Source organism: Gopherus flavomarginatus, chromosome 6 (assembly GCF_025201925.1).
Source record: "Gopherus flavomarginatus isolate rGopFla2 chromosome 6, rGopFla2.mat.asm, whole genome shotgun sequence".
NCBI classification, from domain to species: domain Eukaryota; kingdom Metazoa; phylum Chordata; order Testudines; family Testudinidae; genus Gopherus; species Gopherus flavomarginatus.
This window is the reverse complement of record NC_066622.1, coordinates 96,950,384-96,976,325: the sequence shown is the minus strand read 5'-3', so window position 1 is coordinate 96,976,325 and position 25,942 is coordinate 96,950,384. Positions and strand designations below refer to the sequence as shown.

The 25,942-nt window shown below is 42.9% G+C and overlaps 2 protein-coding genes across 8 annotated transcripts in view; both read right to left on the bottom strand.

The window, feature by feature from the left end:
• LOC127053961 (prosaposin-like) overlaps positions 1-21,086 on the bottom strand; it is a 51,256-nt gene extending 30,170 nt beyond the window's left edge. For all 3 annotated transcript variants that reach the window (XM_050959490.1, XM_050959491.1, XM_050959492.1), the window contains exon 1: positions 20,611-21,086. In XM_050959490.1, coding sequence (XP_050815447.1) covers positions 20,611-20,671 — 61 coding nt within the window. In that variant the 5' untranslated portion in view covers positions 20,672-21,086. The remainder of the gene's footprint in view (positions 1-20,610) is intronic.
• Positions 21,087-21,622: 536 nt separating this feature from the next.
• PSAP (prosaposin) overlaps positions 21,623-25,942 on the bottom strand; it is a 34,582-nt gene continuing 30,262 nt past the window's right edge. For all 5 annotated transcript variants that reach the window (XM_050959497.1, XM_050959496.1, XM_050959498.1 and 2 more), the window contains 2 exons: positions 25,651-25,758; positions 21,623-24,935 (listed from right to left, as the gene is read on the bottom strand). In XM_050959497.1, coding sequence (XP_050815454.1) covers positions 24,900-24,935; positions 25,651-25,758 — 144 coding nt within the window. In that variant the 3' untranslated portion in view covers positions 21,623-24,899. The remainder of the gene's footprint in view (positions 24,936-25,650; positions 25,759-25,942) is intronic.

Here is a 25,942-nt window from a genome sequence, read left to right as displayed (position 1 = left end):
CTTTCCAACCTTAAAAATGTTCTTTTAATATACTTTATTTGTATGGAACATGTGCATAGAACCATGTAAGTGCTCAGTTCAGCTGTACTAAGTCGGTAGCATAAGCTTTGATCTAGAAGGCTCTTGCCTCAGACAAAGAACAGGAAATGGAAAATCAGAAGTTACAGGAAATTGAGAAATTTAAGACTCTCCCATACTCCAAGGAGAGGAGGTGATGGAGGACAGAAAACTCCTCCCATCCTGCCTCTTGGTTCTTCTGGGGTGGTATTATAAATAATTGTCAAATAAACTACTCAGTTAGCTTGATCCTCCTCTTAGTCACATCTTGTTTTCCCTGGCTCTCTCAACACTTAGGACCTGTTTTAATATTATAACTCAACCTAGGCTGTTGGCTAAGAACAGAAGTAAGTCCAGAATATACAAAAAGGTTTGCTAAAGCCAGAGTGGGACTGGCACATTGCAAATTCCATGTTAAACACAACAGTGACAACAAGTCAAGGAGAAAATTCCACTTGACCCAAATATATGCTAGAGCTCAATTACTGGGGTTTGGTCCACGTCGCAACTTCCTTGTGGAAAGCGAAGGTGGTCAGATCTGTTGACACATTACTGAGCCCTGACACAAGCAGTAATTCATACAGGTGAGTTCTAGATGAGCTCAGTATTATTATTACAACAACACTACTACCCCTGCTTTTATTAGATGTAATGGGAGGGACAGAATTGTGAATTTATTCCAAAATGGAGGGTATGATGAGCTATAAATCTTCCAGGCTAGAGTGAATGACAGTTTAGTTATTGTTTTAGTCTTTTATTTTAGGAGTGCAGGATAATGACCCAAATCCTTAGGTATCAGATTTTGTAGGTATCTAATGGATAGTCTTCTTGACCTACTGTGACAGTGGCTGTAGCACGAGTCCCCATTCCCCAGATCAATCCAGGCATGGCAAACATACTAGATACTCCATTGCACATCACTGAATAATCTGTTCAAAGGGCATTGCTGTCTAAAGCAAGATTAAGTGGACTGTGGAGAACCAAGTTAAAAATCCTGGCCCCTTTGAAGTCAAGGGCAAAACTCCCAGTGACTTCAATGGGGCTAGAATATCACACCAAAATGTGCTGCTGGTTACTTCTGATTTAAGTGTCATAGTTGTACCAACTCCATCCTCACTAGTTTGTCTGCCCAAGTACCAGTGCTGTTTGCCGGTTAGCTTTCTATCTTAGAGACTGGATGCTGAATCTACTTTAAAAGCCAAAGGGAGTGTTAACTGCTGCCTAGAAATAGCCCAATTCATTTAGGCCCAGTCAGAAAGTTAAAAATGCAAGTTGAGACAAAGACAAAAAATTAAGTACAGAAGGAAGATTTAGAGTAAAACTAAGAGGAAACAAATTGATATCACAAGCCAACACAACCAGGTCCTGGGTACAGAGAACTATGGGAAGCAGGTGGTGTTTAATGTAGATAATAGGCAGTAGTCACTGGTTCACCCCATTAGAATTGCTGCCAGTTAAGCACCATCCCTAGGGGATTCTTCTGTGTCCCACCAACATTCACATAAGACAGAAATTTAAAACATGGCATGAAGTCCTGGCCCCACTGAAGTCAATGAGAATTTTGCCATTGACTTCATAATGGCCAAGAATTGATTTCACTGGGGCCAGAATTTCACCCCTTGTAGTTACTGTGTTAAGCGCTGACGGGTGCTCAGTGCTCTACAGAATGGGAAGGAGACAAAGACCCTGCCCTCAGAGTTTACAATCCAACAAGCGTAGAAAAAGGTACCATGTGAAGAAAACATACTTCCTGCATCTAGCTTTAATTAAATCCACCCAATGTGCATAAGTATCACAGGCAGTGGAAAGTCAGGAGGCAAGTAGTAGGAAAAATAAATCAATCAATCCCACAATTTTAATGCCTGCAGTAATTTTTGCTTTTTTCCACAGAATCTATTCTCATTTATTAAAATCCAATACTCTAGAGATCACCTTTCCAGTTTAAACCATTACCTTGCTAACATAGCCTACAAGAAAACCATATTGATCTTCAGAGCAGAAGGAAAAGCCTCTGTTCTACTCCCTACATTCAGCAGGTCCTTTGCCTCTGTCATAACTATAAAGGGAAGGGAACAGCCCTCCTGTGTACAATACTGTAAAATCCCTCCTGGCCAGAGACACCAAAATCCTTTTACCTGTAAAGGGTTAAGAAGCTCAAGTAACCTGGCTGACAGCTGACCCAAAGGACCAATAAGGGGACAAGATTCTTTCAAATCTTGGTGGGGGGAAGGTTTTTGTTTCGTGCTCTTTGTTTTGGGGTTGTTGGCTCTTGGGACTAAGAGGGTCTAGGCATCAATCCAGGCTCTCCAAATCTTTCTGAACCAGTCTCTCATATTTCGAGCTTGTAAGTAACAGCCAGGCAAGGTATGTTAGTTTTATCTTTGTTTTCTCCACTTGTAAACTCCTGTTTGCTAAGAGGATTTACCTCTGTTTGCTGTAACTTTGAACCTAAGGTTAGAGGGAGTTCCTCTGGGCTCTATGAATCTTATTACCCTGTAAAGTTATTTTCCATCCTGATTTTACAGAGATGATTTTTACCTTTCTTTAATTAAAAACCTTCTTTTTAAGAACCGGATTGATTTTTCCTTGTTTTAAAGATCCAAGGGGGTTGGATCTGCACTCACCAGGAATTGGTGGGGGGAAAGGAGAGAGAATGGTTAATTTCTCCTTGTTTTAAGATCCAGGGGTTTGGATCTGTGTTCACTAGAAACTTGGTGGAAAAGTCTCTCAAGGCTACTGGGAGGGAGATAGTCTGGGGGGAAGGTAGACAGAGTTTCTGAAATAACTCTTAAAGGATTTGGGTGGTGGCAGTAAAACCAGATCTAAGCTGGTAATTATGCTTAGAGGTTCTCATGCAGGTCCCTACATCTGTACCGTACAGTTCAAGGTGGGGAAGGAACCTTGAAAGCCTCAATAAGGTGTCACCTCACAAGCCTAGTTAGGACCCTTGCAATGTGCTATTGCATGGAACTGTAACGGCCTCCAGGCTCTTTTCCATATCCTGTGTTTTGCTCAACAGGAGGCATTCTTTGGTGACTCATTCTCCATAGTAAGCATTTCCTGTCACAATGGCAATGCTGGCAAAGAGATTACAGGCCTGAACACGTTTATGTCATTTGCCCCACCTTGGTTTTCCAATCTGCTGTGTAGCAATTGGAGTGAAGGCTGGGCACACAGCCAGCCCGCATCTTAACCTGAAGAAGACTCGGTGAAACTGGTACTGCTTCCTGGGTCTTCTGGAATGGACTTGGCAGAGTCTAGAACCAAGGCTGGGCCTCACTTTTTAGTGCCTGCTGAAGCTTCCGCTAACTGCTACTTGTGCTGATCTGATGGGGGATTGCATATGCCATTTTGAAAGAGTGTGTCATGTAAATAACCCTCATAAGGCCAAATTCAACCCTGATTTCATTCTACCGACTCTGATGGGCTTCTATTAAGGATAAATCTGGCCTGCAACATATAACCTGCCTCCTTAGTTATTCCACTGGCACCAGCAACACGAGCAACTAACTGAAAAGATAACTCAGAGCAGAGAGGTAACAGAGCATTTGGAAAGTGCCTCCAATACTCTTTGCAGAACCCAGGTCTTCACCTTGCCAGGAAAAGAGAGTCAGGAATTCAGGTCAGAGCGAGTCCAGGCTGTCTCCTTTGCTGCGATCTCTACAAAAGACTTGACAGTGGTTAAGGCAGCTGATGTGCCAAGACCCCTGCCCATCATGCTGATCAGTAATGTCTCATTGTTTCTTTTGGCTCCCCACATCTGCCTGGCTGTATCCACTCAGTGCCTTGTGTCTCGTACTTAGTAGGTAAGCTCGTTGGGACAGGAACTATCTTTTTGCTCTGTGTTTGTGCATTGCCTAACACAATGATGCCTCAGTCCCTGGCTGGGTCTCCTAGGTGCTACCGCATTACAAGTAAGTAAATAGTAAGTATAGCTGTGAGCTAAATTCTGTCTGTCTGACAGCAAGAGGCAGATGGCACTGAGCAAATGACTGTAAACTGACCTTTAAGAAGGTCATGTCACATTCCCAACCAAATCTCACCAGCTGGCTCTATTGTGATGCCAGACTACTGTGAAGTCTAATGAAGCAGTAGTTGACTAAAGGTGCCAAAGCCAAGAGGCGGTTTCAGTTTACAGTGTAGTTTGAAAAAGATTTATGTTGTTCTCATGACTGAAATATGAAAAAAAATCTTAAACTCCTGTGAAATGAACTTTTTCCCTGGAGCCCCCGTGGGCCATTCCCATTGCTCCAGTAGAGTTCCTAGTAATTGTGACAACAGCAAAAGATGGCCAAGCCAGTGCACAGGGTGACAAGCTCTTTTTGTTCACGAGTTATTTGCTCCGTGACCTTTTGCTTTTAGGGGCTCTCAGCATACAACTCACAGCTTCATTTCCCCACCAAGACATTATGGAGATCGCCGGTTGTGTACCAGATGCAGTGAACTGGCTATAACTCGATCCAAAGCTGCACAAGCCAGTGAGCTTGTTCACAAAGATCTCAGGGAATCAGCTGTGCTGTGCACACAACACATTCTTCTGTGACTGTAGAGCAATCAGCCTGTTCCTGGGAAACATTTACTCTCCTGAGACTTCAGTATCAAGTGGGGAATTGCCTGTTATTGATGCAATCCCCATAAGCCCTTCAGAAAGACGAGGCTCAGACCAATCAAGAATTGGAAACAAAAATGCTGTGAAATAAAGACAATATCCTTCCATAGGTCTTAATATTAAAGCATGCTGAAAGTAATGAATGCTGTAGGAATGGTACCGTAGGCCTCCATGTCTCTCCCAATAGTTTTCTTATAAGATATGTGCAGCGTCTGTATATTATATATATATATTCCCCCTGTTTGTCAGTCTTGCCAACTCATGCTTGGCTCTGAAGGTCAAGCGGGGTTCTTTTTCTCTCTCACATTTTATCTATCACCATTACTTAAAAGGTCTGCAGACCAAGTAATACCCTCAGTTACACGTATGCAAACCTATTGCCTGCATATGGTTTGCACAGGTTGGCCCTGTAACTGGAACTTAGTAAATAATTCTGTTGATGACACACAAAGAGGAGAAAAGTCCAGATCACTCTGCATTAGGTGTGCTGATAGCAAATATGTTGAGTCAGATGGCCATGTTTTTATATGGTCACTTTTCACAGTAAAGCGACATTAAGATTCTGCCATCACCTCCTCTCTCCCCCCAGTGTTGCCAGGAATTTGCCAGAAATGCCTGTTTGATTCATTTTGGGACCTGAGTTTCATTTACAGACACTGCCTGTAAATTCATCTCTTGCTCACTCCTATAAGTCTCCCTCAGTCTCTTACTGAGAGAGCAGCAACCTCTTCCATTTGTTTCTCTCTCCTGAATGTCCCTCTTCTCTTCCATGATCCCCCCATGGCTCCCCTTCTAGTCTTGCGATTTTCATGCATGTCCTCCACTTGTCTCTCCGATCCATCACCTCTCAATCTGTTTTGCTTTTTGGATATTTCAAAGAGAAACCTACCAGTGACATGGAGTGGGAGAGAGCAGAAGAAACAATCTCAGCAGGGTTGCTAGAGTAATTCTGTACACAAGGTGAGAGAGGACAGATGTACTGAGTTAGGTACTCTACTGAGCAATAATATTTTAAGAGCACCTATATTTGCATTGCAGACCCGCCCTGGGACATGCAATAGGAATTTCAAGCCTTGCTCTAATTTTATTTGGTTCTCTTTAAAATAGCTGGTATGCACCCAAGGGTTGCCGTATGTGTAGTTCAAATAGTCCACCCAATTACTTTACACTCCACCACCAGGGCCATTAAATAATCTTCCAAGTAAGTAGCAGGTGCACCATTTTTTAAAAGCCATCATCCAACACCATGCACAGGAGTAGGCAGACTGGCAGGGACTACCTATTAGCTGTTACAACACTGAACTAAACCCAGATGGATCTATCCAGGGCAGGATGGTGCAGATTGCAATTAATGGCTTCAGCAAGACACACATGTGTTAGCCCAGAGCTCTGACTGATACTGACATGCTATTACAGGAGCAAAACCAGTTTAGCAACAAGACTCCCTTAGTGTCCTAGATGGGAGCATACGCCCTGAGCTTTTTGAGTCAGCCACTGATCTAGTTACAGAGAGGCTCCATACAAATATGGATTTATCGGTCATTGCCCGAGGGCTGCAAAGTGACAGAAACCCTCAAAAACAAATTTCTGACCATTATTTAAAGTTGTAAGGATTTGGAAAAACAGTTTTCAAATCCAATAAGACTAGCCAGGGCCAGTCTGCAAGAGTAAAGAAAGGCTGCTATGTGCGGTTCCTTGTAGTACCAACTCCCCGCCAATGCCAAGAGCCCTCATCATTATTCCCTCTCCCCCTACACTCCTCAGCCATCTCTTAGTTGCACATCAGGTGGGATGGCTCCTAAAGGAGCATTGCCTAACTGTCTCTTAAAGATCATCTGCTCCAGTCCTCGGTGGAGTAGTTCTATGTCTTTGCAAGATTTTAGCTATCCACTCCCCTACTGAAGCATTAGAGCTGCAGCTTTAAATCAATTTCTGGGACTTACTGTTTGCTTTTCAATTGCGTGTTTATATTAGGCAAATTATGGTACATTTGCAAGCTGTATATTTCAATGTCTAAAACCTACTAAAAACGGTAAAAGCTAAGAGGTATTTTTGGGAGATATGAATGTATTTGCAAAACTTACATCAACAGTCCAGTTCAAATATTCATGCCACCTATAATTTTTACACACACACAAGAAGATATAAAAGTTTCCTTAGAAATAGCTCTCTCCTGCTCTTAATGTATTATTCAGTGTCTCGAAAACAAACCAGAAGACAAAACCCCAAAACGGAAAAAGTCAAGAGTGGAGTGGGGAAAGAAAAATTTCCAAATAGCAATTAAAAACCTTCCCAGTGTTTATGTTCAAAATGCTGCATTGTGGAAATTGGCTGTGGATCAGTTTTAACAGTGCCTAGCACCATGAGACCTGGGTTCTGAGATGAAGCCTCAAGACACTACTGTAAGTACAATTAAAATAGTTCTGATAATATTAACAAACCACAAGCTAGAAATTCTAGCCAAAATGTTCAGGTTTCGGATGCCTAAAGTGAGATGCCCTAAATCCATATTTAGGAATCTATATTTATGACTTGATTTTTAAGAGGTGCTGAATGCCCACAAGACCTATAAAAGTCAGATTTGTAGTCAGTGAGCCCCTTTGAAAACCCAAGCCACTTACCAGGCCTGTAAGCACCTAACTTTAACACCCATGTTGGAAGTTATTTCTTCACTACTTTTATTCTCCAACGTCTGGCAGATTTTAAATCAGAATGAATTGCATCATAGCTCATACTGGAGCATCAGTGGTAGAATTAAGGCTCCAGGCTGGAATTAGCAATTCAGGTTTCTCACAGAAGACCTCCCACACACTTTTCCGATGAGTGGCATATTTAAGTGTAATCAACTGAGCCTTCTGCCAGGGCCCTGGTGCTGGGGGGAAAAAAGAGACAGGAACTTGAAAAGGTTAATGATTTCAGAACACCTGGAAGAAAAGAAAAAGTAAACAGCAGGAGGGAGGAGAGGGGAGAAGAGGAGCCATGGTTTGTTTTTTAAATTTAATTGAGGTCTCACTCTGGAAGAGGTAGTAGTACGTACCACCGTTCAGTCTGGTTAAAAATATTGATCTGCAAGGATGACACCCTATTTCATCTCTTTCTCCATCAGTTATACAAGCGAAGGGCAAAGTATCTAATCATTGTTGCCCATTTGTTTTCAACCCAGCCAGTCCTACAAGCTGAATGCTGCAGTCTGTCCCATGATCAGCTTGTCCTCCTTAAAGCCTAATCACAAGTCTGCCCTAGCTTACCTAAGCAGTCCATGTTTTTAAAATGCACTCAGTCACCTGCCCACTTTGTATTCTTAGTAGGGCTCATTTTGCCTAGAACAGCCAAGGTTTCTAGCTAGGATGGGAACAATAACCCAGGTCTAGTCCTGTGGTCATAGACGCAGACTTTAAGGCCAGAATGGACCACCATGATCATCTAATCTGACCTCCTGCATGTCACAGGCCATCAGAACCTCACCCACTCACTCTTGTCATAGACCCCTAACCTCTGGATCTCCTCTTGCATTTTGTTTGGAAGTACCTGTGCCATTTGACAGTTCCACAACAGATAATACAACTAGCTTTGCATTAGTACCAAGGGTCTATTAATTTTACAGATGGAGGGACAGACCTTTAGCCATGTCAGAGCCTCTCTTGGCACAGCTGGGGGAAGAGGTTTGAGCAAAGGGCAATTTAAGCCACCTTTGTGTTCTCTTGGTCACCAGGGCCAGTTCGGCCTCAATGTTATTTAGAACAACTCTACAGGCCCTTAAGCCAGCTGAGTATCACCAGAGCACTACACTCTACCATCACATCCCCTTGGCTTTGGGTTGGGGTCAGGAGGAAGCTGAGGGGTGGCTTTATAGCAGCTGGGATTCCCTCACATCAGGGGAATCTTCAACCTGCCCTTCTAGGGCACTTTTCCAGCCATCTTTGCACTAGTAAAGTAGCAGCCAGAATCTGGCCTTAGATCATGCTTTTGTTACACTTCAATGGAGTATCCATGTCTGCCTTTGTGGGAGTGAGTTATTTTTAAGATATGTAGGGTAATATCCTGGTTCCACTGAGGTTACTGGCAAAACTCCCACTGACTTCAAAGGGGCTATAATTTCACCCATACTATGTACGTTTTATGACTTCTAATGGTTTAGGGCTTTGTGCTGTAAACACTGCACTGATTGTTGTGCTTCCTACCTGTTAGAGGGCCTAGACCTCGAAATTCCTTACTCACAGGGGCAACCCTGAGTAAACTTAGTAGGAAGTGTCTGCAGGAAGGGGCAGTTACTTCCATTCAGTTTGTTAAAGACACAAGACTGTTCACTTAAATTTGGTTAATGTTAGAACTAGTCAAAGTACAGGAGAACTTTTCTGAAAAGTTTTAGAAACATCAAGTTTCTGTTTCACAGGCTATGGAATGGACCCATTTTCCATGACATTTTCTGAGATTGATTTAATTAATTAAAATTTCTATTTTACTTGGAAACTCAGTTTTTGGTAAGAAAATGCACCTGTTGGTAAACAAAAAGTTGAGAATGAATGCAGTAAAATGATAGAAGAATTCCCCAAAAATATTTCAATAGTGTTGACAATTTTTGCACAAAAAAAGAGGTATATTGGAAAAGGCAGGTTTCTACAAAAATCTTGTGCAAAAAAATTTGACCAGTTATAGTTAATATTCTGCAAGAGGCTGAAAGATGGCTAGCAACTGATACTGACATGATCCTTGTCAATCTAGCGCCCACAGGAAGGCTCTGAGCTACACAGCAGAGACATTGGGGCAACTTCCCGGCAGAGCAGGGTCCAAGAATATGGAGGCTGGGGAGTAGCACAAACCTCCTCCAGCTCTCAGAGGTGGGGAGTGGCAATGAGAAGAGAGAGAGAGAGAGAGAGAGACAGTCCAGTGGCCAAATGTAACTTTTCAATAATATCTTGTTTTAGCATTCACACATTTTCTTTGTAGATTCTGAATGTCAAGACCATAAATTCCAAGAAACTGCCTTTTGACACCTTGTCACTGCTGAATATTTTGAAATATGTGCCAGTTACCAACCCCCTTAAGATTTTAAGTGAAATGACGGTGAAACCAATTTCATTGAATTTCAATTATATTTTAATGAAATCTTCATGCTAATATTTTGTTAGGGAACATAATTAGCTAGGAAGTATATATGTTAGGTCTGTATTAGCAGTATACCCTGCTAGTACCCCTCTCTTGTCTTCCCCTCCACCTCTTCCAAACCAAGACACAAGATACTTTTCTTATACTCTCATAGCATGCTTATGACAAATTCTTACATATTCACTCATGAGAATTAATTTTCAAATATTGGATAATTATAGACAGTAACAGATTATAAACTAAATACATAGGCAGCAGTGTTTTTACCTTTTGTTTTCTTTTTATGCTTCTCATTGGTTACTTTCCACGCCAGCTATCACTACCTGCTTGCAGTTTACAACTTGTTTACTCCTCATTCGGCATGTGTGTTTGGTTTGGCTTTGACAAGAATTTGATTAGAATAATATGGGCATGTTGAATCTGTTTTTGTGATATATTTTTACAGAAATGTGGTAGAGTGTACTGAGATGCACTTTCATCTTTCAAATCTTGTGATTGATTTTTTCAGAAACATAGAAGAGTGGTTTTTCAAATGGATATTCCACTGCCAGCCTGATCCACAAAACATGACTGAGAATAAAGATAACCAGAATAAAGTGCAGTGAAAATAAAGACAAACATCAAACATAAGGACTTTGGCGATAGTATATGTGAGCAACTCCAAGCATGACTTGATGCCGATAGAGAGCACTCTCACAATATAATGTCACAGAAAGTGTGTCTACTTACACATCATCCTGAAAAGTAGAGAGGCACCTCAAAAGACAGGGACAAGGAAAGAGCACCATCCCACCAAACAAGCAATGGTGTTCTGTCATCTCTGACTTCATCTTCCTACAGCACTGCATCTTGACATCAAGAATATTTTGGTTGACATCAAGAATACTGGTAGTTTGATAAGTTGACATCAAAAATATTTGGTCACACATTGGCTCCTGTACCAGCCACAGTGTTCACTGACTCTGGTGACATGAGGATTGCCAAGGCAACAGCTGCAGAGTTATCAACTAGAGATACTTCACAGAAAGTCATCTGCACAGTCATGGATGGTTCCTCTTTGTGCAGGGGTGGCTCCAAGCCCCCAGCACACCAATTGCGTGCCTGGGGTGGCATGCCTCGGGGGGTGCTCCGCTGGTCCTGCAGCTCTGGTGGATCTCCCGCAGGCATGCCTGTGGAGGGTCCGCTGGTCCCGTGGCTCCGGTGGATCTCCCGCAGGCATGCCTGTGGAGGGTCCGCTGGTCCCGTGGCTCCGGTGGACCTCCTACAGGTGTGCCTGTGGAGGGTCCACTGGTCCCGCGGCGCCACCGAAGCCATGGGACCAGTGGACCCTCCGCAAGCACGCCTGTGGGAGGTTGACCGGAGCTGCGGGACCAGCAGAGCGCCCCCCGCGGCATGACGCCGTGCTTGGGGCGGCGAAATGTCTAGAGCCGCCCTTGTCTTTGTGTAGCACGTAGGCTAACAAATGATCATCAAGAACTTTGTGACCAATTTCAGAGTCTGTGCTGAACACAAGTTAGCAGCACATGATGTATTCCTTGTTTTAGACAAGTACAAAGACTTTAGCACAAAGAATGCCACAATATCTAGCAGAGCTACAATGGCAAGCAGAGTGCATCAGTTGAAGATATGTACACAGCTGCCTCCACATAAAGTTGTCTTGACAGTTACCGAAAATAAGAAACAGTTGATTGACATCATTTGTACAGCACTCATTCAAGCAAGAAGTTTCCCTATCAACACACACTAAAGCACTTTACACACACAGACAACACCCCAGCTGAAATAAACCTGTGAGATGTAGTGATCAAAAATATGGCCACCTTGCATGATCAAGCCAACATCCTTATACAGTAAATGGTGATGGTTGCAAAAGAGAAACCAGTAGGAGTAGCAGTATTATCAGATGACACTGACATTCGTCTTACTCTTGCACCATTATCTGGAACATGGCCTAATATCTTTAGTGTTTATGAAAGCCTCAGTCTGAGAGAGCTGTAACAGACATCACGCTGCTGCAGAGCAGCGCAGGAACATTGTACCAGGACTGTTAGCTGCCCCTGGACTCTCAGGCTGGGATACAGTAGCAATGTACCTTGTAAATCTATGAGCTGTGAATGTAAGAGTGCCAAACTGCCATGTACCATATTGTATGCATGCTGAGGTGCGGTGTCTTGCAATGATGTGACAAAATCAGCTTTAGCATTTGCAGATGAAAATAGCAATGACAAGTAGTAACCCGTATTACTCATATATTAAGGCACTCAACTTACTTTGAATGGGGAAAAACATTAGCAATCATTTATAATGATTCCAAAATGAAGTATTTGGTTAAAAATTATAACTATAACTTTGTTGAATACATATATTTATGATTTGTTGAATTATTTCACATTAAAAATAGTGATCACTATCAAATGAAAATTGAGGTCCATGCTATACCCCAAACCACCCTCCTCATATACTCCTATTTAAATAGGAATCATTGATTGATGTTGCAAACCTTCAATATGTTCATTTCATGTATTAGAACTCTTCTGCTTTGATTTTGTTTGACCCAAATCATGCAAATTCTTACTGATTATGGGTGGGAGTGGCGAAGGTGTGATGAAATTTCAACAAGCTCAACAGTGGTAACGTGTCATTAGGCTGATTCTTAAAGTATATGAACTTGCAATACAGAATCCCCACACACAAAAAATACAACCTCATATGGACCCTAAAGCAAAGTTGATCAGAGTAGCTGCTGAACTAAGAGCCCCTTGTCTCTTACAATAGACGGTGTGAAGTCTTGCATCGATCAGATATCTAGCAGCCAGAGGCGGATATGAAAGATTGAATCTGGTCTGGGTATAAGGACAGCACCATTGCTGAAATGCCAGTATCCTCACCTTCCAGCAGATGGAGGAAGTAGTGGAGATGGGATTCGCACCAGGGCATTACTAGTGGGGTCTTTTCCTCATCTTTTACCTTGGTCTCAGTGGGGTTACCTCTCAATTGTGTAGGTGTCATACCCTTTTTGAAGCCTTGGCTTTGAATTTTGTGCTGTACACCCACTATCTCAATGAAGCAATTGTTCATGTTGCTACATTACAGGCCAGGATGTATTGCACCTTACATTTGGGAAGCTATACAAGTCTCATTCTAAAATAGATGCTTTTGTTCTAGTTTCAAAGCCTTGTCCTGGCAACAAGCTATCACATGCTAGCCTATGGCAAGCCATAGAAATTCCCTGATGAGAAACCTGCCCCTCAACCCAATTCCAGCTGCTGGGAAGGACGAAGGTGCTGGGATTCCTGCCAGGTAGGGTGGATAAAAATCTATGATTTAAAAAACAAGTGGATTTTTTATTTAAATGGGTATTTATTTAAATTAAACTTTTTTAAAATAAAAATATTTAAAATTAAATTCAAAATGACAACCTACGTTAAAGTCTAAACTTATTACAATCTGTTAAAATCCCCTAAATGCAAAAACTAATACTGAGAAGAACATGCTTTAAAACTTGGTGCCAAACAAGTCAGACCACTGAACTGGTGGAAGTCACTGGCTAAGCACCTGGAATCAGTTTGCTGAAGTGCTAACCAAGCTTTGGACAGCAATAGCCTCTTCTGTAGGTGCAGAGAGAATAATTCCTTCATTTCATTGTATTCAACTAGTTCAGTTCAGCGACTACTTAATTCAATGGTAAGATGCCAACTGGGAGCTGAAAAAAGCAGCAAAGCTTGGTTTTCCTCTTCCAGTCTAGGAATAAAAGTTAGGTAAAAGAATGAGATCTGCTCATTCTAAAATCTTGAAGGACAGTGACCAGAAATAATCAGTTCAATTCACTAACTACAGATAGTATTCCTTTTGTCTAGTAAATAAGTTAATTTTAAATGCTGAACCTGTTTTGGTGAACTATTTGATAAACATGTTTCAGAGTGGTAGCCAAGTTAGTCTGTATCAGCAAAAACAAGAGGAGTCCTTGTGGCACCTTAGAGACTAACAAATTTATTTGGGCATAAGCTAGCCTAGGAAAGCTTATGCCCAAATAAATGTGTTAGTCTCTAAGGTGCCACAAGTCTCTAAGGTGCCACAAGGACTCGTTTTTATTTGATAAACTTTTTTCTTATGTATCCAGCACATTTAAGATAGTTTTAATTAAATTAAAATGCTGGTTTTGTGCATTTTAACTGAATTTGAATTTCTACCCAAATAGAGCTTGGCAGAAATCACAAGTAAAAATTAATAATCTAGTACATAAGTGTATCTTTCACCATTTTCGCATATAATAGAGAACTAAAAATTATGTAAAACTATATAATTGCTTAAGTAAATGCTTACAGGTATGGTGTATCCTTGTGGTTAGCAAAAAGCAGCACCACATTTTGTGTAAAGATTATATTTAGTGGCAAATCAACAAGAATCAACCTTTCTTTAGGAAAATGAGAAAGTATGAATGCAAAACAATTAAAACTGCTGATTTTACTCAAGGTTTCCTGCCAAGTGCGTGCTTGGGGCGGCAAGCCACTGGGGGCGCTCTGCCGGTCGCCCTGAGGGCAGCAAGCTGGCTGCCTTTGAAGGCTTTCCTGCGGAGGGTCCGCTGGTCCCGCAGCTTTGGTGGACCTCCCAGGCTGCGGGAGGTCTGCCGAAGCCGTGGGACCAGCGGACCCTCCGTGGGCAAGCCGCCGAAGGCAGCCTGTCTGCTGTGCTTGGGGCAGCAAAATGCCTAGAGCCACCCCTGTTTCCTGCTTGCTGATTTAAACTGCTTTGATTCAAATTAATCCACCCTCCTGCCTGGGTGATGATCCTGACACCCGCTAAAGAGCTAACATCTTGCATATCAGCCTTTTGTTGGTGACTGACGCATTTGATTTCCCTTTTCAAAGCTGCGAGAAAGGAGGACTGATCTGTCTCTCACACACTCTTTACTCTTACTTCCTTACCTAGAGCCCCTGACAGTTCACAGGTCTCTGCTACTCTGCCCCTTCTGGCTGTGAAAATGGAATCTCCAGTGCTCTATCCCTCCCCTCGCCTCTATTTGTTGGGACTTTCTCCCCTATGACTAGGTCCCGCAGCAGCCACGGAAGGTAGCTGCGTAACTGAGGCTATACTAAGTGCGCCAAGTCCACTGCTTATAAGACTACTCATAATGCTCTCCCTAAATCCTCCTTGGCATGTAGTGTTAAATACCAGGGGGAAATGTTGTGAGGACAATTAGGCAAAGGAACAAACTGCCAGTGAAGACTGGACTCTCCCTTATGCTCCCTGTTTATCATATCCCCCTGTTGTCTCTCCATGTAACTTTATTACACACAAACAAGAGATACTGCTCTTAGGGTCAGGAACCACTTTTCCATTATTTAGGTGCATAGCACAAGGAGGCCCTGCCACTTAGCAGCCCCAGTACAAATAATGCTGAAGTACGATTGGAAAGGTTCTTTTTGCAGCCATAAAGCCTACATACATCTTTTAAAAAAAAAGAAAAGAAAAAATAAAAAAAAAAAAAAAAAAAAAAGAGTCAGTTCCACAGTTCAGGGCCTGCACTCACCAGGGAAAGTTCCCACTCTTGAATGGATTTTCCAAGCCTTGTCTATAGATTTGTTATAAAGCCAATAGTTCGTAGTCAAAAAGAGGAAGTAGCAAGTACTAACTAGGCCATTGGTCCAAACTCCTCTGAAGTCATTCCTTCCCCATGCCCCCACTCAGAATCATTTGGGTTGCCAGGAACACCAAGCCTATCATTGCATTCCTCCCTCTGTATTGTGGGGAGATCTAATCCACTGTTCCTATCGTAGCCAGGCCTAATACATGGTGCCTAGCAGAAGTCTAACTTTCCTCTAATAGTGGAGAGTTCAGTCTTCACTGGCAGTTTGTTCCTTTGCCTAATTGTCCTCACAACATTTCCCCCTGGTATTTAACACTACATACCAAGGAGGATTTAGGAAGACAGCTGACCCTCTTAGTCATTCCCGGATTTCTGGGCACTGACTTTCAGATTTGCCAATCTTCCATAGCTGCCATTCACTTCCAGTGGAGTTATAGGTACTCAGTAATTATGAAAGTCAGGCCCATGATATCTCCTTGCCTGTTGAGGTAGGAAATCACTGTAGCATTATCCAACAAAACCTTAACCACTCTGTCTCCTCAAAGCACCATGAACAAGTTGGTAATTTATTTTATCCTAGGGTGACCAGATGTCCAGATTTTATAGGGACAGTCCTGATATTCAGGATTTTGTCTTATATAGGTGCCTATTACTCCCCATCCCCACCCTGACTTTTCATCCTTGCTATCTGGTCACCCTATTTTATCCAGTGGAAACTGTAGTTAATAGCAACTGGGTGTGTGCTATTACTGATTTAATCATGTGATTGGTGAGCAAACCAAGCCTCCTCACCCTAGTTAAAATAAATTGAGCACAGCCCTACTCTGATATTACTGTGCATTTAAGTGGGACACCTTAAGCAGCACCCTGCCTCCTTGGTATTAGCCAACATGGACAAATTGGTCTTGCACCAAGAACGGAGCATAGCCCAGTTTGTCAGGCTACATGATCCATCAGCTACATTATTAGGGAGAATATGCTCAGCCACCAGAAATTTGTATTGCCCCTCAACACATGGCCTGCCCACCAATCTGTGGGTTCATTGGTACTTTTTTCCTCCCCTTCCCCTACACCTAGGACACTTAGGCCTAGTCTGCACTTGGAAGACTTACCCTGTAACAAATAGTTTTATTGGTGTAATTTTTTTTTAAAACCAAAAATAGTTATATTGGTACAAGTCCTAATGTCATCTTCATACTGTGTCCACATGCTAGTGTAGCTTATTCTCATATGGGAACAGCTACACTGGTATTAGAACCTTTATGTTGGCCAGGGGCATCGGAATGGGATCAGGGGGCAGAGGGAAGGAAGGGGAGAGGGAGGATGGCCTAACATTTTACCAGCAGTAAGGGTGAATGACAGGAGGTGGGGGCAGAGAGTGGGGTCTTGGAGTAGGGGAGAGGCAGCGTGATGTGAGAGCAGGGCCACAGTTCAGGTGCCATTGACACCCCCCACTTTTAGGGAGCTTCCCGCCACTCCTGATGCAGGCATAACTGCATCCACATTAGTAGTTAAAGCAGTTTAGCTTTCCAGAGTTGCTTAGACAAGCCCTTAGTGTTTGGTAGCCAAAGCAGTTTTACAATCCTGCATCAGTCCTAACAGTGATTCAGCATGTTCTTGTCAGTAAATTAATAACACTAAGTCAATTTAAAATCAGCCAAGGATCTGGCCTTTCCAAAAAAATGTATTTGCTATGAAAGATTTGAGGTGACTAATACAACCTACAACCACCCTCAAACTAAGGGATCCAAAATAAAAGCATTTCAGAGGGATGACAAAAGGCAAAACTATTTTCATCAGTGCAGACAGGGCAAAATTCAGCTCCCTGAGTAAGACAGGAGCTCAGAGCAGCATTCAGACATGATTAAGGCACTGTCTACATCAGGATAGGAATGCCAGTAGTCTATACCAGCACAGTGTCCCTAGCGTGGGCATAGCTAGACCAGCAAAGCGATGCTTTGTACTGGTCTAGTAAAACCTCAGCTCACGAGCAGAGCAAGCTACATTGGGAAAGGTGCAGTTTTGCTAGGATAGCTGCATCTACACTAGGAACTTCTGCCAACACAGCTATGATGGTTGGGGATCACACCTTCATACCCCTGACCCACATGCCTATGCTGGCAGAAGTCTGTGGTGTAGACCTGACTTGAGTATATGCTTCCTCCACTCACCATGGGTGCCTGGAACACCACTGCAGTTACATCAATCCATATAATTATGCTTTGAGAGCAGTTTTGATTAAGGAGATCTCAACACTACTCTTTTGATCTTCCGTGTTTGGTATTGTTTTTGACTAAATAATACTAGGTTCCTTGAGGCAAGGACGCATCTCTTCATCTTGCAAAAGCATTGTGGGCATGTATGATGCAATCTTGTGTAGGTGGTGGTGTGGTTTATGCAGTTCTGAGTCTATAAGGCTGAAGATTCTAAGGAGCTCAATGTATTTAGCTTCTCAAAGAGATATTCCAGGGGTGGCTTAATTACTATCTATACATAACTAGATTGGGAACAAATATTGGATACTAGATAACACAATCTAATGGCTGGAAGTTGAAGCTAGACCCAATAGAGGTGTACATTTTTGACAGTGAGGGTGATTAATCTTTGGAACAACTTACTGCAGGTTGTGCTGGTTTCTCCATCACAGGAAGCGTTTAACTCAAGCTTGAATTAAAAAGATCTGCTCTAGGAATTATTTGGGGGAGGAGGGAAAAGTCCTATGGCCTGTGTTACACAAGTCAGACTAGTGATCTCAGCGGTTCCTTCTGGCCTTAGAATCTATGAATATGGATAATCAGAACACACCCCACAGATGGATCTATATAAACTCCCTACACAGCCACCATCCCAACTCAATCCATGCACACAGAGCCATGCTTCCTGTTATCCCAACTATAGGTTGTAAAAATGATCCCCAAATAGCCCCATATGAGGGTGATGTTGGGAGGTAGAGATGGGACATTTAGGTTCTCACTTAACGCTCAGTGGTTTGAGCATTGGCCTGCTAAACCCAGGGTTGTGATTTCAATCCTTGAGGGGGACACTTAAGGATCTGGGGCAAAATCAATACTTGGTCCTGCTAGTGAAGGCAGGGGGCTGGACTCAATGACCTTTCAAGGTCCCTTCCGGTTCTAGGAGATAGGATATCTCCATTAATTTGTTTAAAAAAATTTTTTTAAACAAGAGTTAAGCCTGAATCCCCACTACAAGAGCTAGGGGAGAGGGTGCAGCTGATCAGGCTCTCAGATCTCAAGCTACAGAGAACTTGAGGTTTATCTATATTACCTTAAGTGGCTGATCAGTGCAAATCCCTACAGTACTGAATAAACCTGTGAGCTCAGAGATTTCTTTGGGTTACAAACCTGATGCTTAGGATCTGACACCAGGTACCCGAACATAAGATATACCCAATACCTTGTTTGACCTACCACTACCCCATAGTATGGCATTTACTCAGTGTATAGAGGTGCGATCTCAAGACCACAGATAAATCCCCAAGGAGTTCTAGGGGGATCAAACACCTCCCCCTTTCCTTAGTTTCATGTCTGGCATTTACACTGCACCAAGTGCCTAGCTCCCCAATCTTCTTTATGTAGGCACTCAGAAAGAGCTGTAAATGCAGGTAACCTAATCTACCTGCATTTGTAATCTACCTGCATTTGTAAAGGTGCCAGCTAAGGCTTGTCTATGCATGCGAACACACACACACACACACACACACACACACACACACACACTAGAGCAAGACTGAATTCACTCCTTAAGCACAATAGCTATTGTGCAACAGCTTCCTATGCAAACTTATGGGACTGTACACATGGACAACCAAAAAAATTAATCCAAATTAACTAAAAAGGAGTGATTTTAAAGTGGCTTAGTTAAACTGCATTAAACATGTGTGTATGTCCTCTCATTCAGAATTAGAATGGCCTTAATTTGGTTTAGCTTAACTCACTTCCTGACTCAGAGTATCCTGCTTATTTGTGTTGCAAGGCGGCAGGGTGTGTATGACCTCACTGGCCAAACTAGCACAGGAGGCTGAAAAGCACTCTAGCTCTGGTGGTTGGCTTTGCAGGCACTGACACGCTAGCTGCTGACAAACTTTCCTGAATTTCCCTGCTAGCTGCTTCTGACTCAACTTTTGATATTTTTATTCCCTGTTCCTCAGACCAGAGGAGGTGCTATTGGCATTTGTCTTGCTCTAAAGGTCAGTTTTTTGGCAGATTGCCACCCCCCCAAACAGCACACCCCAGATAACAGACAATCTGACAGGCAGGACCAAGGAAGTTGGAGGTGGGCTGGGAAAGGATTTTCATCTCCATTTTAAACCAGTATTTCTGCCTACACAGAGTAAGGCAGATTGCCAGCTTTGGGACTGGATGTGATATTCCCTTGGGGAATTTGGCGTTTCTTTGCATCTTCCTAATGCTGCAACAGGGATCACATGTTCAGATCAGCATAACTCACAATCAGTTTCCTAGTATTACAAAGAGTATGGTGGATTTGGGGTTCTCTCATAGTCCAAGCCTATTTACTGGTAAGTTACAGCTTTAATTTTCAGTCCATGACTTTACTAGCCAATATCCAAAGCCATGGTTATGAGACTTCTCTATAGTCAGTGAAGTTCTGGAGATGCCACATGAGATAGTAACCTTAAGAACTCACCCAAACAGCCGCTGAAGTTTGGCAGCATGACCAGCATTAGCCTATATGCAAGTATTCATAACCTTACCAGGAGAAAAGCTTCAGAGCTGATGGTTCAGCATTTTTTTTTTAAATAAAAACTAGGAGCAGATCGTTCATGGATCAATGCAAAGACAGCTCTGAATGATGTTCTACCCACTCACAGAATCAATCAGAAGTGAATCTCCTAACATTCCTACGTACACAGCATCTCTGCAGAATGAGACACAAATCGAGCAGCAATCTAGACCACAAGGAAAGTCTGCTATGAACTCAGGTGCCACTTTCCCTGCTCTGCTGCACTGGGAACAAACCAAGTACATCCTTCCCATAGAATGCAGAGCAAATGTGCTGTGCTCACTTCCTAGCTGGGCCAGGGTTAACCCACAAATAGAAGCTATAGAATACTGCACATCCTCAGTATCTCAGGGCATGATATGGAAGGCTGGGGAAGGGGCCAGAAAGCAAACACTCATCTTTTTTCTAAGAGCTGACAATAGCAGATACAAAGAGAGGGGAGGTTTTTTGGTGCTCTCTTTTGAGGAGAGAAAAATCAGCCTGACCTTACCTTGGTAGGAAGCCAAGTAGAGAGCGATTAGCAGCACCCAGCCCTTCCACATGCCGTCCATGCTGTTTCTGGGTTAAAAATCCTTCAGTGGCTGGAATCAGAGCTAAAGCTTCTCCAGGGCTTTACTCTCTGCTGTGCCTCTCCAACACTGAGCAACCTGAGACAGGCAGCAAGGAGTGAGCTGACACCCACAAGATCATCGCCACACCCATTCCTCTGCACATCATTGTAATAATTACCAAAATTATGCTGAGGAGGAAGGAGTGAGAACTGAGCACGTCCCCAGGAGAGCTGAAGAAAAACCATGATGCTGTTCAGCACAATGGCCTGTTCGCTGCAGGTGGAAGGAGACCGTCCTACTCCTGTCATGGGTCCTGCAATCAGTGGGGGTGTGGAGGAGCGGTGGCTAAAACCAACTGGGTATTTCATACTGAATGCAGCAGCACACAAGCCTCCCCAGCCTCATCCCATACCGATAGGTCACTCTCCATATTATTTTTGTTGTTGGTGCAGATTCTTAGAGGTGAAATGTTATGCTTAGAGGCAGCCAACGTGCTACTTCCCAGATGACTAAAGACATTCCCACCCCCCAGCACCTATGAAAACCCAGTCAGTTCAAACGTTTGAGACTAAGAGCATCCCTCTGACCAGGACACAGGCCTTGTGTTCCAGATAAAGTCACACGAAAACTTGGATCTCTAAACCATGACACCACTCAAATAGGTTGATATGTATCCTTCTTCTGACAAGGATAGAAACCCCATCAAAAAGTGTCAATGCTGTTCAATATTCCAGCAGTTTGCATGTGAAGCTACAGCATATACTTCCCTTCATGCAAAGGGAGCTCTAGCAAGACATCTAACCCTTACAGGCATATGGTCTTGAAATTCAGGCCCTCCTGGGAACTTCCAGCAGATGATCATACACAATTGTTTGGATCATCAACAGATGAAAGCCAGTAAAAGATTTCAGGAACTACTATACTATAGAAAAGCAAAAAAGCACAAAGATGTCAGGTTTTCAGGAAGTCTTTATTGTTAATTACAGAAGCTTTAGTGCAAAAATCAAGACAATGTTCTACAGAAAGCAACTGCATGTTTTTCTCCTCCAGTCTAGAGTAAGACAATGCTACTATTCTCCAGGAGAAACAGAAACTAAAGGTTCTTAACACCAGAATTGAAACACTACACAGAAGAGCTCCCAATTCACCTTGTGCCAAGTGTGACTACGTTAATCATTTGCTTCCCAAAAAAAAGCAAGACCATTAAAACCTTGTCACCTGTAGAAAACTAGCATGTTACCCCCAGCCACAATAAAAAGGATGCCATGTAATTTAAAAGATGCAAGTTTGCAGTATCACACCTCTTATAATTCTAGGGCAGAGATGCTACTGTTAAGGAGAGCCCACTGTTTCCTGAAAACGTCTCTCCCCCCAATTCTAGGGGGGGAACCCTAGATGAGACAGAAGCCACTGTAGCCACTGCACAAAACTACAATCATGGAGAAAAACTGCAAATGCTTAGTATTTTTACAGCATTTTTTTGATAAACAAGAACTTTCGGAGTTCTATATAGATTCAAACAAAAATACGTTAAGTCACTGATCTCAGTCAACTAGGATGTACAACTAGAGAAAGTAAAGCTGCAGGAAAGCTGCAACTGAGTGGTTTTTAGTTAATTCAAATCATTAGTTTGCTTGTTCCTGAAGTGTGCTGCTAGAACTGCCCCCCCTTCACACTCCCACCCCAAAAGAATGCCCTGACAGAGAAGCAGACTCTCACTGGCAGCTGTCTGAATAAGCTGAAATTGGAATTTTCAAAGTTCTAGTTATGCCTACTTTGAGAGTTGTGTGCTCAGCTGTACATCTTCTCTTCTCCAGAAACATTTAACATTTATTTTAGGTGCCTCTTTTTGACAAATTCTGTTCAGAATTATGCACTCAAATCTGGTAATTAGTTGTGTGGTCCAAAGCCAAAGTGTTTGGGGAGCCAGTCAATGTCCATATATGTGGGATTTTTCCAATGGTTTATGACAGTTGTCTATTCTCTAGAAAAACAGAAGGCTGAGGTGTTCTGTGCCTGCCTGTTCCTTACTGCATGCTAAGGGAATGTATGCCGTGGATTTGTTATGTGCTCTAAAGAAATGAATATGAAAAATTGCTCATGAAACGTTACCAATAAAGGAATGTATGACCACATTTTGCTACGGTTTAATGTACCCTGACATTCTTGAAATGTCTTTCCCATTATTCTAATGCTCAGGCTATAGAAAGGGCCCCATTTCTTTGGTGTACAAAGAACCACTGCTCTAATATGATACTATCAGATTATCCAGGCTGTGTTGCACGAATCCAGGCAGGGATGTGGTCCGCTGCGTAGGCTCAGCATTAATACAAAAGTTTTTTTCCCCCTCACAGGCTAACAGAGCTGCCAGAAACAGATCTATAGTACAAGTGTCTCCTATTATTTTCAGCGCATCTTCTGCAGGCAAGAGCACGTTTGTATATTAATGGATGTCCTGCAGGGCTTCTCCTGGTGCATTGGTGATGCTGTCAGATTGAGGGGTGGATGAAAGTGAGAGTGGCAGCTCTGGGCAAAGCCAGGGAGCCTAGTGGCTGTTCTGGAGTCCTGGACCACCGAAAAACACACTCTCAACGCCAGCTGTCTGGGTGAACCTCAAAACAAGGATCAGTGCCCTTTTGAAATAAAACCTTATCATTCTGTTTCTGCCCTTTAGATTAATCACTGCCCTCTTTTCTCATCCTTCTTTCATATACTACCTCTAGCAAAATGTGCTAGATCCACTGATTTAGCTTACTGGGACCATTTTGTACATAGATATGGGTGCTATACGGCTGGTGAAAAGCAGCAACAACAAAAAAGTAGTTTAGAGTCTTTCAATTGAGAGTGGGATGACCTATGCCTTAAACGTTCGCCTATTGCCTGTGGCATGGAACACTCTGGACTGGAGCCTCTAGAATGAGGTCCAGAGGAAATGGCCAGGATGCTCCAAGCTCATGCAGATTGGTTCTTTCACTCACATAGGGTCCAGCACTTCACTATCAGGCAGCTTGGAGGATATACAAAGGAGGCAGACACACACACTCCCGAGTAGTCCAGCAAGTCCCCCTCTTGACAGTGATGGCACCACAATGCCCCAGATCATTACCATTTCCAGACTTCATAAGGTGAGCAGACACCTCTGTCTGGGCAGCAGATGAGGAGAGCTTAAGACACCAAGGCCCTCACCATGGACCCAGGGAAGCAAACATGAGCATTGCTCATCCACAGGGCATGTGTGCGTGGAGACCTAACCTCAATCCCTCCTCTTTCTTCCCTCACACATTTTTAGCTAGAGCTCACTTTCACAGCACACAGCTTTGCTTTTGTTGTCTCACATTAACCCTCACTTCCTCCCACAACAGATCATGAGATATATTTGAAATTCCCCACAGACAGTCTCTGAAGCACTGGCCAGGTCCAAGGAGAACCCACTGCCCAGGCATGTTCTGGGATTTCTGAACTTTTCACTGCATAAAGCCTTTTAGGTGGCCCATCCCACTCCCACAACTTGTTTGGATCAGGCCCTAAGTCTACAGAAATCAATGATCTGTTTACACTGGATCACATCTTTAAACCTTGGCCATGCACTCAATACAAACGCAGCTCCATCCCACACAAAGACCTTACACACACTTATTACTGAACATTGTCTAGGTGCATATTCTTTACATAACTATAAAGCTTTGAAGATTCCAGCCCAAGGGATTTGTGGACTTATTTACCTTAACAGTTCCCTCTGAAGATTACACAAGGAAATTTACAATTAGTGTATAATTTAATACTCTTGCCAGATGTTTATGCAGAGCACTTGAGAGCATATGGAGGTCTTCCCAACCAGTGACTAAAAAACACATTTAAAATTTAGACACTATCCTGATCCTTTTTAGAACTGACAAGGTTTTGTCTTCATTTTACTTTTAACTGTACGCCACTCCTCCCAGAACTGTAAATACTCCACCCTACTGGTCAAAATCCACAGTGTAATGCATATTCTTTTAGCATATAATCAACTAAACTGTATGATCAGAAATACCCTCTGTTAAGTCAACATTGCAGATCAGAACCTTCCACAGCACTACTATAAAAGAATGACAAAGGAGCTTCAGGGTTGGGAAGTTAAGAAGGCAAGGAGTGGAGGGAGATTCAGATCTTCCACCAACCTTACCCCACAATTTAAAAAACAAAAACAAAAACCCTGCGCAGACATGTTCAGAATTAAAGATTTCTTCTAGTTCCACACGTGACGTTTGCAGTGCTCGACAGCCTAGGAGAGAGAAAGGGGTAGTAGAAGAAGTGCAGAAGACAGCTTGCTAACTTTAAATGAAACCACCCCCACCATGAACTTGCATGAACAGCTCGGGGCCTCTCCACAACACCCAGGACTTCAGGGGCAAAGACTGTTTTGTATTGAATCAAATTAATTGTGGGGGGCTTCACAAGGAAAGATTGGGGGTACAGGAACTCAAACATTAAAGGCCTCTAAAATTAGATTTCAGCTGCTGATTCTTCAGTCATTTTCTCATCAGGGCCCAGATATTGCACCCCACCAAAGGAAACATCCCTACCAATGAACAGCAATACCTCCCACCTGTTTTTGTTGCCAGTTGAATCCATCCATTAAGGAGTCATGTTAAATCCTCCTTGGCTAAAAGAATACATGGCTAAATACAAGGCTCGTTTTGTACCATATGAAGGGTTGGGGGTGGGAAAGGAAGGTGATAAGACACATTTCTGCTGTAATTCAACAACAGGTAAGAAAGAGCCTATAATTAAACCCAGGACACTCTGGTCTAATGGGACCCACTTGTTTACTTTCTGAAACTGGAATTTAGGATTTGAAGGATGTGTTACAGAAACCAGAACATTGTATTTGTAGGGATTCTAACAAAAGCGGCTGTATTTCTCTTTAACTTTCTGCGTATTAATTTTCCAGAACCCTCTCAGAGTGGATATGGAATAGGAAATCCCTAATGACTTACATTGCACTGAGCTGCGGTCTCCATGTTCTTACACCAGTAGCCTGGGCCCCAAACACATTCTTCTGACCCTAAGAGATGCTGTTTAGTCGACACACAGACTCCTAGTTTCTGTGTAGTGAAAGAGGGGAGAGAAAGGTGAGTTGTGTCTTTCCATTTACATTCAGCGATCTCACTTCCTCTCCCATGATTCAGTCCCTCCTGTACAGCTGTGACTGTTGCCAACAGGGGCTGGAACATTTAGCCAAAGCAGAGGCAGTGCTGGGAACTTCCACACCCGCAGTGCTAGACTGCT